The 14,340-nt window shown below is 42.0% G+C and overlaps 1 protein-coding gene across 1 annotated transcript in view; it reads left to right on the forward strand.

Annotated features, from left to right (window-relative positions):
- The window catches only part of DOCK3 (dedicator of cytokinesis 3), a 1,331,886-nt gene extending 1,325,498 nt beyond the window's left edge, over positions 1-6,388 (forward strand). Inside the window, exon 54 of the mRNA XM_069206772.1 lies at positions 967-6,388. Coding sequence (XP_069062873.1) covers positions 967-1,476 — 510 coding nt within the window. The 3' untranslated portion in view covers positions 1,477-6,388. The remainder of the gene's footprint in view (positions 1-966) is intronic.
- The last annotated feature ends 7,952 nt before the right edge of the window (positions 6,389-14,340 follow it).

Consider the following 14,340-nt stretch of genomic DNA (forward strand, 5'->3'; position numbering starts at 1 on the left):
CACACAGAGGAATTGTGACGTCCACGGGCTCGGGCGTCAAAGTTTAAATATGGTGCATGGTTTGCGCCGAATGTGCGTCAAAATATTTGACGCACATTCGGCGCAAACAGAGTATAAATATGCCCTTAGGAGTGAAATAAATCAAACCTAATGTACAAGTACTAAGATTAGGCTTCTTGAATGGCTATTGAATTTAATTCTCTGTGGCTAAATATGGACCCTTTTTGTTTCTATTCGTTTTTCTCATTGTCATACACATTTTTGATTTTTCCGTTTTTATAGTGATTTGAACTATGTTGCTATTGCATCTTTTTCATTAATTCTCCCGACCACAATCTTTCTTTTTACCCTTTTACAGCACTCCTCCTTTACTTTATCTCTCAGTTATTTCCATATCATGTTTTCTCATTGACTCCCCTCTCCAGATAATATAACTTTCTAAGCCCTTCTTACTCTAGTGAGGCATAAACTTCCTTATATCCTCTGTATTTTCACTACCTTCCCTGATCCTTGGAATATGTTTTTCCTCTCCATAATCACACTCAGCCCTATATTGTTTTTCCCAAGTCATGCAATTGTGTCTAATGTATTTCTGCACTGGAATTTATTCTGTATTATTCCTTTTCTTTGCCTTACTTTTTCTTTCAGCTGTATTACTATGGCTTGCATAGCTCCATCCTTCCCTCTTCTTGAAGTAATGTCTACTTTCCATCTCACACTTATATCTCTCAATAGCTCTCATAATTACAACATATTTCGAGTTTTCCACTCTCCCCTCACAGATCGACAATAGCAATCTCTTTATAATATACTATGCTTATTTATTTACTTTTCCTAGACACCTATACCTTTTTTTATCTGTCTATATTTGTGTTCCTGATGAATCAAGATGGCCTCTAATTTTCTGCTTTGATGTCATTTCCCTTTTCATATTAAATGATAAACACATCTGTCTTCTTTCAACAGTCTCCCCTGCACCCGATCCCTGCCTCGCCCACTAGTCCCCAGTCTGGTCTTGATGGAAGTAACTCTACATTATCAGGGAGTGCCAGCAGTGGTGTTTCATCCTTGAGCGAGAGCAATTTTGGCCACTCTTCGGAGCCTCCACCACGCACAGACACCATGGATTCGGTCCCTAGCCAAGCGTGGAACACAGAGGAAGAGCTAGAGACTGCCTACCTTCCTGTCCGCTACAGTTTGTCTGAGCCTGATGTCCTGGAATCAATGAAGCCACCACCATGCCGAAGCCACTCAGCACCCACAGGTGTTCTTCCCCCTGATATCCCCGATCCCCCTGCATTGCCACCTAAGCCGTATCACTCCCGTGGTTCTAGTGGGGACCATCTAGAGTGCATACCACAGGAAGATGAATTCCGGCGTCGTCCAAGATCACGCAAGTCCTGCCAAAGCACCACTGCCAGCTGCAAGGAGGAGCAGGCTAGGGTTGCTTGGGAGCATGGTGTGGGAGAGCAGTAAACACCATAAGGACTCTCTGTGTGTCAGAGGTGATGATGGTGGGCAAGATAGCCCAGAGATGAGAAGATCCGATCAGGAAATGGAGTGTTTGGGTGTCCCCAGTGGTGGGGAAATGAAGAAGGAATGGAATGATAAGTCCCATGATAGCATGTTGTTCCATCTTGGCAAAACAATTTCCAATGTTATAGAACCTCTCATCGGAAAATCAAATAAAGTGCCCATCTAGGAAACAGTTTCAGGCCCATTCACACATCACACACTATTTGGTTTACCGACGTGGGATAATGTGGGTGTGTCTGGTGACTGATCCCACAGTTACTCATCATTTTACTAAAAATGGACTTTACAGCAGATGTCTGTTTTGTTTTAAACAAGTTTGATTATTGTCAGACGTTAGAACAAAAGATGTTGAGAACATTTACATTTTTTTAGAAATAATATCAGAGTTATTTTTCAGACATATAAAAGCTTCCCTTGTTTAATTTTTATTATTCAATAAAATGTCACTGGTTTCCATATATGGATGCTATTACTACACTTAGAAAATATCTGCTGAAAGATGGCTACTACGCTTCCATACTTATAGATTGGGCTTTAGAATTCTAGACCACTTTTGATTTCCGTATCTGGGGGATCAACCTTCATATTCTAATGCTGTTAAGCTCATATGTGGCGTGTGTACTGACGTTGTGCGCGCATGCCATGTTGCTGCTTTACTTGATATCATTTGGGTGGGACTGGAACCTTTGGTTCAAACCTTCTATTTTTTTAAAATGTATTTTTTACTGTTGCAGCTTAACGGATGGGGGAGGGAGAAAGGACAATCCTAATCTCTCCTGCGGTGCCCCTATTGTTGGGTATAAGATATCATGTTCTGATCTGTAGTGAAAGGATCTTGCAGGAAACAAAAACGTGCAGTACACAAGGTTGAACAAGACACAGTTTAAGTGTGTCTATGTAGAGATCCCTTGTTATTGGTGTAAGTGTCCTTAAATGAGGGCAGCAGGCTAGATGTGCGATTTCATGGTTATGTAGTAATGCTAGAAATGTGAAAGATGTGCTAGAGGATGTTTGAGGTGAAATGCGAATGTTGTTGCTTGAAGAGGTGTACTTTGAACAGAAGACCATTAACATCAAATGACTACCTTCTTGCAGACCTGTAACAAGTAATTCTCTGGTGAGGACGCTGGGAGTAACAACAGGTGCACACTAGCTCCTACTATCCTTATGTGTGCAAACTTGTGTTTTTCATATATTGTGCCTGTCGCTGCCTTTCATATAATGGCAGCGAGGCCAAAAGTTGTGGCACAAAAAAGGATTACTGTTCTGATAGAAAAGTTCCGATATTTGCAGGTACACTTAAACTGGCAGCTGGAACGAAAACAGGTCCAATGGGGTCGGTCCTTTTGTTCTAACTATGAACTCAAATGAAAATCTATTTTTTAAATAATGAAACTATGCAAGGGTGTGGGAACAACATGCATTTTGATGGGAAGGGATTTATAGACTTGGGTGCACCAATGAATACACAAGTCACATATGCCTATTCTTTGTAATGTCGAGATAAACACAAACGCAGGAGGTGCAAACTCATTGCTCGATGATAGTATATAATCAATGTGTATTGCCATGCCACCCTCCAACAATAACATGTTTAGAGCAGAGGCAATATGAACCAGAAATGTGGGGAGGCCTGACTCCTAATTGAAATACATTTGGCGGAACTGATTGATAGATAGATCTCAAGCATAATGTTGTTCTTCTTAACCGGGGCCACTCACTGAGCAGATATATGAAAATGAAGGGACGTGCAAAATGCACATCTGTGGATTTGTTTCACACATTGATGTAGATTGCAAAGTCTTTTTTATTGGTTTCCTGGACATTTAAGAAAGCATGAATAACATTTGCACTTTTTTAAATGAAGAATGCTGACCTCATTCTAAATCGTCAAGCTTAAAAATGACTGATTTTTAAATGGTTTGATGGAATATATTGCAGCTTCTGATTCTTCAAGGCAGGCCTACAGATATATCGATTTATTGAGAAGATTTCTTTTGAAAAGTACATTTTCATAAAATAACAAAAATCTAAACTCATCGTATATTTGAACGTCACCTTTAAAGCACACAGATAATAATTGAAGTTAATCAATCTAACAAGAATTATTTGACTCGAACAACACTAAACGCTTAAAAAGTAATATTACAATTTAAAAGCACATTTGCGTGGTGTGACACAAATCATAAACCATATCACCCCCCTCGGTATTTCTAAAACCTGAGAAATCAAGGGTTTGAATTTATGTACTTAAAAACTTCCCAGTTGCAACCATTTTCACCCCTTCAGTTCATTAGTCATGCGGGACCATACCCTGCAAATAAAGTTAAAAAATCAGAAAATTAAATTAGTGAAATGCGTCTTTCATGAAAGAAAAACGTAATGAACATGTTAATGAAGAGTGTGCCTTGATAAATTTAAGAAAGGGTAAACATAGATGATGTTTAAAGATCTGACCACTGTGTGATGGGCACGGGGGAAAACTTTAAGATCCAGATTTGTGGGAAGATAGAGTTGATGAAAACTAGCAGTCATTGAAGATGTCCCTGCCAGCAAGCGGTATATGGTGTATTTCAGAGAGGTCTCTAGCTTCGTCTAGAATCTGAGAACTCGGTTACCTCCCTGGTTACTCCTTATGTCCTGAAATGCACCATATTTGAGGCTGATTCGTATAAATTTCATAGGTAGTCCACGACTTTTCAACTTGAGAGGTGTATATTTTGAACCCTTTTCGAATATATGTATAAAATCTGTGTCTTTAAACAGACATACAGAAGAAAATAAATACAAATGAATTTCAGGTGGAAGCAAGGATGTGCCACAGAACAAGTATCAAGCTGGAATTTTGCGAGAATCTTTAAGTTTCAAGAATGAGGGCAAAACGAATATCTCTTTGGCATCTGCGTCCCACAGATAACTCTGATAGATTTCCCACGTTAGCTTGATCTCTCTAGTTGCATGACTGGTGCTGAAGAGTGCGTTAGAAGGGTTTTGGCACCAAACGCCCATATTTTGCCCCTCGTGTATTCATCCTATGCCTTTTATTTCTTGCTCTTTACTTCTAATCTGTCGGAAGCACAAGGCTCTAAGTGTTATTTTTGGCAGAACAAGACAAAAAGGGTAGCAATTAAAAACATAGACTGCAAAATAATATTTTTTTGCAAAAGCATAGGGACTTATTTTTAGTTGGGCAGTAAATAATGTTGCATGTGCGAGATATTACCTTGATGCCCTTTCTGTCGAACTTTAGATTCCCTGTCTCATTTTCACTATGGGGGATGCTGGTTTAACAAATAGCAGAGTCACCAACAGCCCTACGATCAGGAAAACCTGCACTGCTGTGCAAAAGTCTGTTGTCATGGTGAAATTAGACCTACCTGAAACTTGAGCATTTCAACATTCTGCTTAATTTCCTGACTCACTCCACCATATAATTCAAGTTGATATGAGACAGTTAAAGGAAAAAGTCTCCCACACGCTGGAAGAAAACTCCCAGAGAGTACAGGCAATGCTTTGGGGGTTTGTCTTTAGAAAACGAAAAAAAAAACCTGACTGGTCCACCATGGCTCATCAGGGCACTGACATTGGTTTACTTTGCAGAAACGGCTTCCACCATGTGAGTGTGATATTATTTATGAAAAAAACATTGGCCTGCCAGTTTACATATGCTGTCTGGGTGGCAGAAGTGGTACCCTTGATGCCACCACAGATTGGGGACCAGCCAGCCTAACGCAAAGTGAGCCTTGTAGACCGCAAAACGGAGCCTTGATCTTGCATATTTATTTCCCTACAGAATTTGTGACATGCACATAATCCAACCAGAAGCACTGACCACCAAGTATGTTAGGACAACATTTAGAGTAGTAATGTAACTTACTCCTAATATATGAGAAATGTGGCTTTTGGGTGAATTAGGTAGTAAATGCAGGTTAAAGTTTTGTAGGGAGTTATGTATGTAAGGCCGAAATTTTGATTTTAGAATCTATCAACCCAGATGTTTCGACACATTTTCCCATAGACATAAAATAGGCAAGACCCTTTGATACACCACTCCCTATGTTTTTGGAAACGGTGTTTTTGCAGTCTCCATTTTCACTAAGAATCGACAGAACGGTGGATTTGCGACCTCACCAGAATGTTTCGCGAGTTCAGTATGGGGCTGCAACAGAATGTTTCCTTGTTGTCCATGTGGTGAGACGTCATGAACTTGGTAGGCATTCATGCATGCAAGTAAGGGTGTCATTCCCATATTCATGTTGGCAAAGTCATGCAAAGGGATAGCACTTTCTGCTGGCCGGCCACTTACACCACCACTAACAATGGGTGTGAGGTGTAAAGTGGAAAGGGGAGTGGAGGAGAGGTGAGGGTTCGAGAGGGTAAAGTGTTATCATTTTTAAAGCACCAGCCATCCTGCTCCTTTGTAAATATCCCATTCGGATGCTATGTATTTGTACAGAGAATTGAGCAAAAAATGTATAGTCTGTGGCGTCGGCCGTGTATTCTCCTGTAAAAGGTGTTTTAACCTCTGCCATTATGTAACTTCAGAAAGAAAGTTACCGCACTCCTCTATTGTGATTATATGTTTTTAAATAAAAAAGACGGACCGGGGAGAAAAGCATTAACTGTGCAGGGAAAAGCGTGGTTTAAAAGGAATATGTTTGTACCAAGTGACCTGAAGCGTAACTTTCTTGTACATAAAGTGATCGCATGTATTCAGGCTTAAAAAAACACACCCCTTCAAATGGTTCTGTATTTTGAATGTAAATATTTGCTGTGTGTTTTTTCTTCTTTGCTCCTTTTCCAGCCATTCATTGGCTGTGTGATGTCGCATTAAACATTAGTATCTGGAAGGAGTTACTGTGGATTTCTTATTGCTGAGGGTGTGTGGTTTGGATTTTCCATGAGAGGTGTTGAAGGCTTAATTCAGTTTCATCACAGTGACTTTAATCAAAAATACTGCATTTGAATCGAATTTGATGTTCATCCAATGTTAACCTGCTACCCTATAGATGCAGACAGAAATAATGACTTTTGAGGATCTTGGGCCTAATGTATGAACAATTCCAAACAGCATATTCCCAGAATTAGGGCCCATATGTACGAACACTTTTTCCCATAGACACAGAATGGGGAAAAACCTTTGCTACATCTGGCCCCAGGTTTCACAAATGCTTTTAATTATGTACACTTGTTACTGAATCACAATTTGGGTTTGCAACTCAATTCTGAGCAGCCTGTTTAGAGTGCCCCCTCCAAATACCAATGAGAATGGTATGTATTATTGTCTTGTGACCAGAAAGTGGTCCAAAACAATAATGTAGATTACAGAAGTATAGTTGTAATGCATTCCCAAAGGGTAAGAGATCCACAAAGGTCCCACTTCTCCTTTGAGAATATCAAAAATACAAATTTTAACAGAAGCAGTGGTTATGTGAACTGCTGCCTACAATTAAAACATGAAGTTAAAAGTTTCTTTTTTTTAATGCATCCTGTTTTCCTTTAAGGAAAATGTGTAGTGTTTAAAAAAAAAAAAAAGATTTATTTAAAAGAAATCGCAGACATGGTAGTCTACTGACCACAGCAAGGCACCATCCTGGTGATGGTTCCCCTTCTTAGAGGATGTGAAATTGCATCCTACCTCATTAGTATTCATGAGCTAGGTCGATTTGTGGCCTACTAGGAATCAGTGATATGCAAACCAATCTATTAATATAGCGGTTGGTCCAGTAAATAACGCTCATCTTAAAAATACTGGTATTTTGTGACCATGGCTTAGTACATCTGGTCATTCGTTCCTAAAGAAATCTCTAAATTGAGGTGAAATTTTGATTTGTCCCATGTAATGTCACTAAACGTGAATAAACGCAGTGAACAATTTGAATCACAACCGTGATAACAAAATCAAACCTGTGAGCACAGGAGATGATATTCATGGATAAAGAGAATTATCACAACAAAAGTTTAAGATGACTTTCAGATCAAGAACAGTTCAATGCTCTTATAAGTAACCCTGTTAAAAACAGTCAAGAAGCCATTTGAGAATTACTAATGAAGCTAAAGAAGTAGACTTCATTAGTCATAATGACTTCTTGTGCCGGAATATACAAACTGCACATACACAATTCATATATGCACTACCCAAGATACCTAAAGATGTCAATAGAACCCTAAGAAGACCGATTGTATCAGGTTGTGGCTCCAGTCTCTAACCTTTCGGAAAGCACATAAATCATACATCTAAGTTTTTGTCCCCTTTATTCAGAGTGACAGTAAGGGTATGGATCCTCAATAATGAAATTAAAGATCTCAAATTTGACACGTTATTTACTTGTGGTTTGAATATTGAGTCTCACTCTACTAATATCCGGTAATGTGACGGTATGAAATCAACTGAGTAATTACTGAGTTCTAGACACTCTCCCATGCAGGTCTCTACTGAGTTCTTAACCTCATTACTTGTCCTCACCCTTATGAAGAACAATTTTCAATATGAAGATATATTCTGTTTACAAAAGAAGGATATCTTTATGGAACCATGTTTTGCTTCTAATTTTGCAATTTGTTATGTAGATGATTTTGAAATGCACCAAATACTTACTGAACAGAATCCTTTTTCTGAGAACAATCATCTTAGGAAACAGTACATATACAACCAACTAATCATTTGGCAAGGCGACAAGACACCCTTAACTCCATCATCACGTTTCTTAGCGACACATATTTATATGTTAAGTTTACTCAAAGGATATTAGGGACACATTACCCTTTCTTGCTCTCTCCATTAAGGACTTTGATGAAAGGCAGGGTACCAGTTTATACCAAAAACCCACAGAACATAGCACAATTGCGTCCTACAAAAGCCACCATCCAAGAGATCTCAAAGATGGCTTACCCTATGGACAGTACCTACAAATCCAACACATCCAAAGGAACTCCAAATAAAACAATGAATATTTCAGAAAAGCCCCTATTGAATAAAGAAAACAAAATGGAGCGCAGATGATGTTACTGCCTGGTATCTAGAGCATTTAAAAGAGACTGATATTGCCAGTTATTGACCCCACACACCAGAGAGAAAAGAAATGCATTGCACGCATCACAACTTTCTCTCCCAACGTCAACAATGTCACTAATATTATCAAACCATGGGTCAGTTCTACTCACATGAACACTGGTCACATATCCAAACAATTTGTTTCCCCCCAAAACTATGAAAATCTCCAGGACATTTAGTTAGTAATGAATTGGACCCCTCAACAATACCATCAACAACCCAGTGGTCCCACTCCTAATAAAGGTCATTTTAAAAGCTGTAATAGCTCATTTTGCTGTCACACAACCAACACTAAGCAATTTCAACATGAAAACTTTGCACAGATCCTATAAAATAAGAACAACTGTAATTCGTCTAACATAGTACATTAAATTTTTAGTCCCTGTGATGGCGTATATATCGGCAAAACCACTCAGAAATGCTACGAATACCTTCTACAAAACTAGAATGTGACACAAGACAGAAACTGTACCTTTATCTAATGTCACACGTCTCTCAATCATAAGGAAATGGAAATCAGATGGCAAGTAATTGAACAGGTTATAACACCTCTGTTGGATAGCAAGCTATCCTTGTTATTAAATAAGTATGAATTCTATTGAATTACAAGGTGCAACTCTATGGTTAATTGTTTGAATACCACATAGAAATTGAATACAAAGATTCGTAACATTTCATTCTTTATTTTCAGAACTTAATTGGTATGCTCAGTAGAATGTGAACCTTCTTGGACAGGTCCCTTGCTCCCTTGTATCCCTCTTTTGTACTGTAAGGTACCTGTTTGCTCCATATTTCCTAGGAGTATCTACACATAGGGCCTCATTCTGACCCTGGCGGTTGAAAACCGCCAGGGCAGAGTGCCGCGGAAGCACCGCCAACAGGCTGGCGGTGCTTCATGGGCAATTCTGACCGCAGCGGTAAAGCCGCGGTCAGAAAAGGGCAACCGGCGGTTTCCCGCCGGTTTACCCCTGCCCCAAAGAATCCTCCATGGCGGCGCTGCTCGCAGCACCGCCATGGGGATTCCGACCCCCTTCCCGCCATCCTGGTCCTGGCAGTAAAACCCGCCAGGACCAGGATGGCGGGAACGGGTGTCGTGGGGCCCCTGGGGGCCCCTGCACTGCCCATGCCACAGGCAAGGGCAGTTCAGGGCCCCCCTAACAGGGCCCCATAATGATTTTCAGTGTCTGCCTAGCAGACACTGAAAATCGCGACGGATGCCACTGCACCTGTCGCACCCCTTCAACTCTGCCGGCTCCATTCGGAGCCGGCTTCATTGTTGAAGGGGCTTTCCTGCTGGGCCGGCGGGCGGCCTTCTGGCGGTCGCCCGCAGGCCCAGCGGGAAAGTCAGAATGACCGCCGCGGTCATTTGACCGCGGTACGGTCTTCTGGCGGTTCCCGCCAGGCGGGCGGCTTCCGCCGCCCGCCGGGGTCGGAATGACCCCCATAGTGTTGACCTTCTAACTTTATAACTCATTACTTTTATTGCGTTCTGCTTCACATCCTTCTCCCTTAATTGCAGCCACTTGGGTGGCCTCGATAATGCTATAGCATCCACCCTCCCTTTGAGATGGGCGTGGATATGGTTTCCGAGGCTGTGGAGGCAAATATTCCCCTCCCTTTGCACTAATTAATACATTGGACTTTGTGTGCCGTATATTCTCAATTCCTGGTTGTTGGACAATTGACATTCCAGCCATGGCCCATTTAGCACCCATTAAGTGTGAGCTTACACAATGTTATGGACAACTTCTATTTTAATTTTAATTCCCCTGATAGTGCTTTATTTTTGTCTATGATAATTCTCAGTTTCATGTTTGAGGCATCAATATGATCTCAGGGCACTGGCCTCAACTAACGCTTCCACTTCCTTTGTCTCTGCATCTAAATGCACACTAGTTTGCGCTGATATGGTTTTGCCCATCCATGTTAGTTTTACCTTTTCTGTAACGCTTCCTCATTCACTGTTTTTACAAATCTAGTGACATTAAGCCCTTCCCACAGGCTTTAGTCGAGCGCATAACTGGACACACACCAGTTCAAAGTTCTTCTCTTTGATCGCATTCTGGTCTGTTTTTTCACCCAATTGAACAATCGGCTTGAGTTACTCAATTATGTAGCCTTTTTTGGCCTGCTGGGTGTCTCTTTCTCTGGACGTTTTCAGTCTTTTTTTTATACTATGTTTGATCTACATATTCTTGTCTACAGATATAAGCCCTTGCCTGCGTGCCGTCTTCTTGATAAAGTTGATTGTTGTACCCACGCGACCCACCATGTGATTGTATATAGTACACCGGTAAATTCATTAGCATAAGCACTGTTTTGCACATCCAATATGATTGCTGGACTTATTTCGTGTACAGGACAACACCTGTCACAAACCGTACCCCTTGCCCAGCATAATATTGTGGGTGCTGCACTCACTCTTAAACCTTAAGTAATTTCCACAGCCACCACTTACCTATTTATTCACTTAGTAACATTGTTAATGCACAGCAAATGCCACGGGTTCACCATTTAGTAGCAGTGGATAGATTCAATACAAATTGAGGAAGGGGTCAAGATGGCGACTTGAGCTAACGCACCCCCACAGCTCCGATCGATTACAGCTCTTGGGTTCTCCCCTCAGTGATAATCCATCTCCATCAATGGGGGGAAGCTGCCCGAGAAAGAAGTGCGCCCTCCCGAACACCAGAAATGAGACTTGTGTGCCCGCCATGGGGGGCAAAACAGGCTGCACTCGGGTACGCAGGGAGAGGGCAGACTGTTGAGGAATAAGGTTAAGTTGAGCATCCTAACACATCTACAAGGAGATATGGACAAAAATGGCAATGACATTTCTTTCTATCCTGACTATAGCATAGCGGCTCAAAAGAAAGATAAAACATTTATGGAGGTGGAGAAGAAACTTAGAGAACAAGTATTTCTTCAATCACACAGAAGACGCTATACAGTTTGTGGAGAATCACTGTGCAACCCATATGAAGATGCCACACAAGTATTTATGCATACTTAGAGACTCACTGAGTGGGCGGGCGCCAATTAAACATTATGAGCAATCCATGGGGGGGGGGGGTTCAACCCATATGAAGATGCCACACAAGTATTTATGCATACTTAGAGACTCACTGAGTGGGCGGGCGCCAATGAAACATTGTGAGCAATCCATGGGGGGGGGTTTATCAGATGGACTGAGAATTTATCGTACGTCGACATGGTATGAGAGTTGTTTAAATACACCAGTGTTCCTTCTTCCTGTTGAATGTAAGTACTAGTGACGACAGCCTAGGTGGTGGCCTTGTCTGGGAGCCACCGGAACAGAGCACTATATGGGAAAAGTTTAATTGCAAGTTGTGGGGGATGGGTTGACACCGACTGTGTCAGCTGTGAAGGCCAGGTTGCAGTGTGCCACACAATTGGGGATGGGAATGAGACACAATAATTTATTTGTGGAGGAGCTCAAAAACCAGCGCTAACATAGGCGGACAATACAGATAGGGCACTGGAGCGCAATGATATTTTACATGTACAGATGGGGATGGTAGCATTATCCTGGAACATTAAGGGGATACATAATCCCATCAAGCTCCAGAGGATATTTTCATATATTAGAAAACAACAAGCATGAATAGTAATGTTACAAGAAACGCATTTGCTGCCTCTGGAACATGAGAAACGCTGAACCAAATGGGGGGTGGGTACACTATTGTATGCTAGCTTCACCTCCTCAGCGAGCAGGGTGTTGTTATGGGTGGATGCCAGTGTCCCCTCAAAGTAGAGACAGGATTTAGAGTTGCTGACAGCTGGTATGTGCGGGTAGTGGGGGAAATATGCAGGAAGCCAGTAGTTCTATTAAACACTTATGCACCGAATATAGATGTCCCAGACTTTTTCAAAGGCATAGTGTGCTTGTTGACACCTTATGCACACTGTGACATCAGATGGATGGGAGACTGTAACTGTGTTCTTGACAGGAACCTAGATAGCTCCAGAGCCATCACAAGGCCATTGGGTGGATTCTCTAGGGCATTACTTGAAACCATAGATACCTTGAACTTGGTTGAACTATGGAGGATTTAGCATGACCATGTGAGAAACTGGGGCTGATTGCAGAGGCCCCATAACTTTTTGCCCCCATTTTCCACTTTATGCTGGTGTTTTCCTGACTCTGATGGTGCCCTGGGTACTGCTAACCAGTCCCAGGGCCTGTGCTCTGTGTAAAATGGATATGCAAATTAGGCTAATTATAATTGGCTAAGTTAACCTACCTATAAGTCCCTAGTATATGGTAGGGCATGTAGGTTTAGGGACCACAGCATAGGTGGTGCACACCTAGGTGCATTGCTGAGGTGCCCGGTGTCATTTTAAAAGCAAGCCTGCCTTGCTGGCTGCTTTTAAATTAAAGTTATATGCAAATTCGACTTTGGAATTAAAGGTACTTCCAAAGTCTTAAACTACCTTATTTTTACATATAAGTCACCCCTAAGGTGTGCCCTATGTGCCCCTAGGGCTGGGTGCCATGTAACTATAAGCAGGGACTTTATAAAAATAGATTTATAAGCACTGGTGAGGTAAAAACAGCCAAATTCGTTTTTCCCTCATTGAAGTAAATGGCCTTCATAGGCTAGAATGGGCAGACTTTATTTTAAATTTTAAAGTCTCCTTAAATGTTACATACCAAGAATTTGGTATCAAATTGATTGTTATAATAAATCCCACAACTTCCAGTTGTTGGATTTAATATAACTAGTCCAGGTAAAAAGTTTAGACTTTACCTAAAAAGTTGCCAATTTCAGCTCTGCATTGTTTTTGCTGCTGTGCTCTGATTGGCCAGCCTGCAGCAGCTTCTGCCAGGCTGCCCGGATGAGGTGTGAAGTGGCCAGACTTCACACAAAGGAATGTGCTTGGGGGAGAGAATCTCCTCTCAGCAGATGGTGAGGCAGGAAGGGGGAGGGCTGCCAAACTGGTCTTCAAAGGCAGAGAAGGACATTTGCAGCACCCAGCAACACCCCCACATCCTGCAACCCCAGACAGCTAGGTGCCCCCTTGAGTAGATTAGGAGAGGGCAGGAGAGGGGTGTGTTTATGATTTTTAGCCACACCAGTGGGTGGGCTCAGCCAGATGTAACCTCCAAAAATCAGATTCATCCATGTTGGATTTTTAGAGACTGTTGCCTTCTGGGATGGATTTTTGCCACACTTCCCAGGAAGTGGTCATCACAGGGGCACGACCCTGTCCCTGATTGGAGAACCAGGGCCCCCCCTGCTTTTCACCCAGGAGCAAGGATAAAACTGGCAGACCTGCACCCACACCTCAGATCCCCTCCAGAATTCAACAAGAAAGGAACTAAAGAAGAAGAAGGACTGCCCTGCTGGACCCCTGGCCTGCACCTGGACCCTGCACTCAGAAGGACTGCACCAGCTGCACACTTGGGCTTCACCACAAGAAGGACTTTGCCTGGCTTCAACTGGTTCAAGGAGGGACTCCCTGTTTGCTACAGCTGAAAAATGGCTAAACCAGAGTCCCCTGCACCAAGTCCTGAAGAAAGCGACCAGCTGATCACTGTCCAGTGGCCAAAAAGGAGTTTGCGCCAGGTGCATTCTGGGAGTTGAAGTCCGCACCCTCCAAGGACCATCACAGAACTTCTGGACCCTTGGGGTGAGCTGTGGACCCCAAAAGAACCTTAAAAGAACATCTGGGTGAAGCCCCAGAAGTTTGGAAAAGATTTGAGAATTTTTGGAAAAAAGCTCCAG

Source organism: Pleurodeles waltl, chromosome 9 (genome assembly GCF_031143425.1).
Source record: "Pleurodeles waltl isolate 20211129_DDA chromosome 9, aPleWal1.hap1.20221129, whole genome shotgun sequence".
Lineage (NCBI taxonomy): Eukaryota > Metazoa > Chordata > Amphibia > Caudata > Salamandridae > Pleurodeles > Pleurodeles waltl.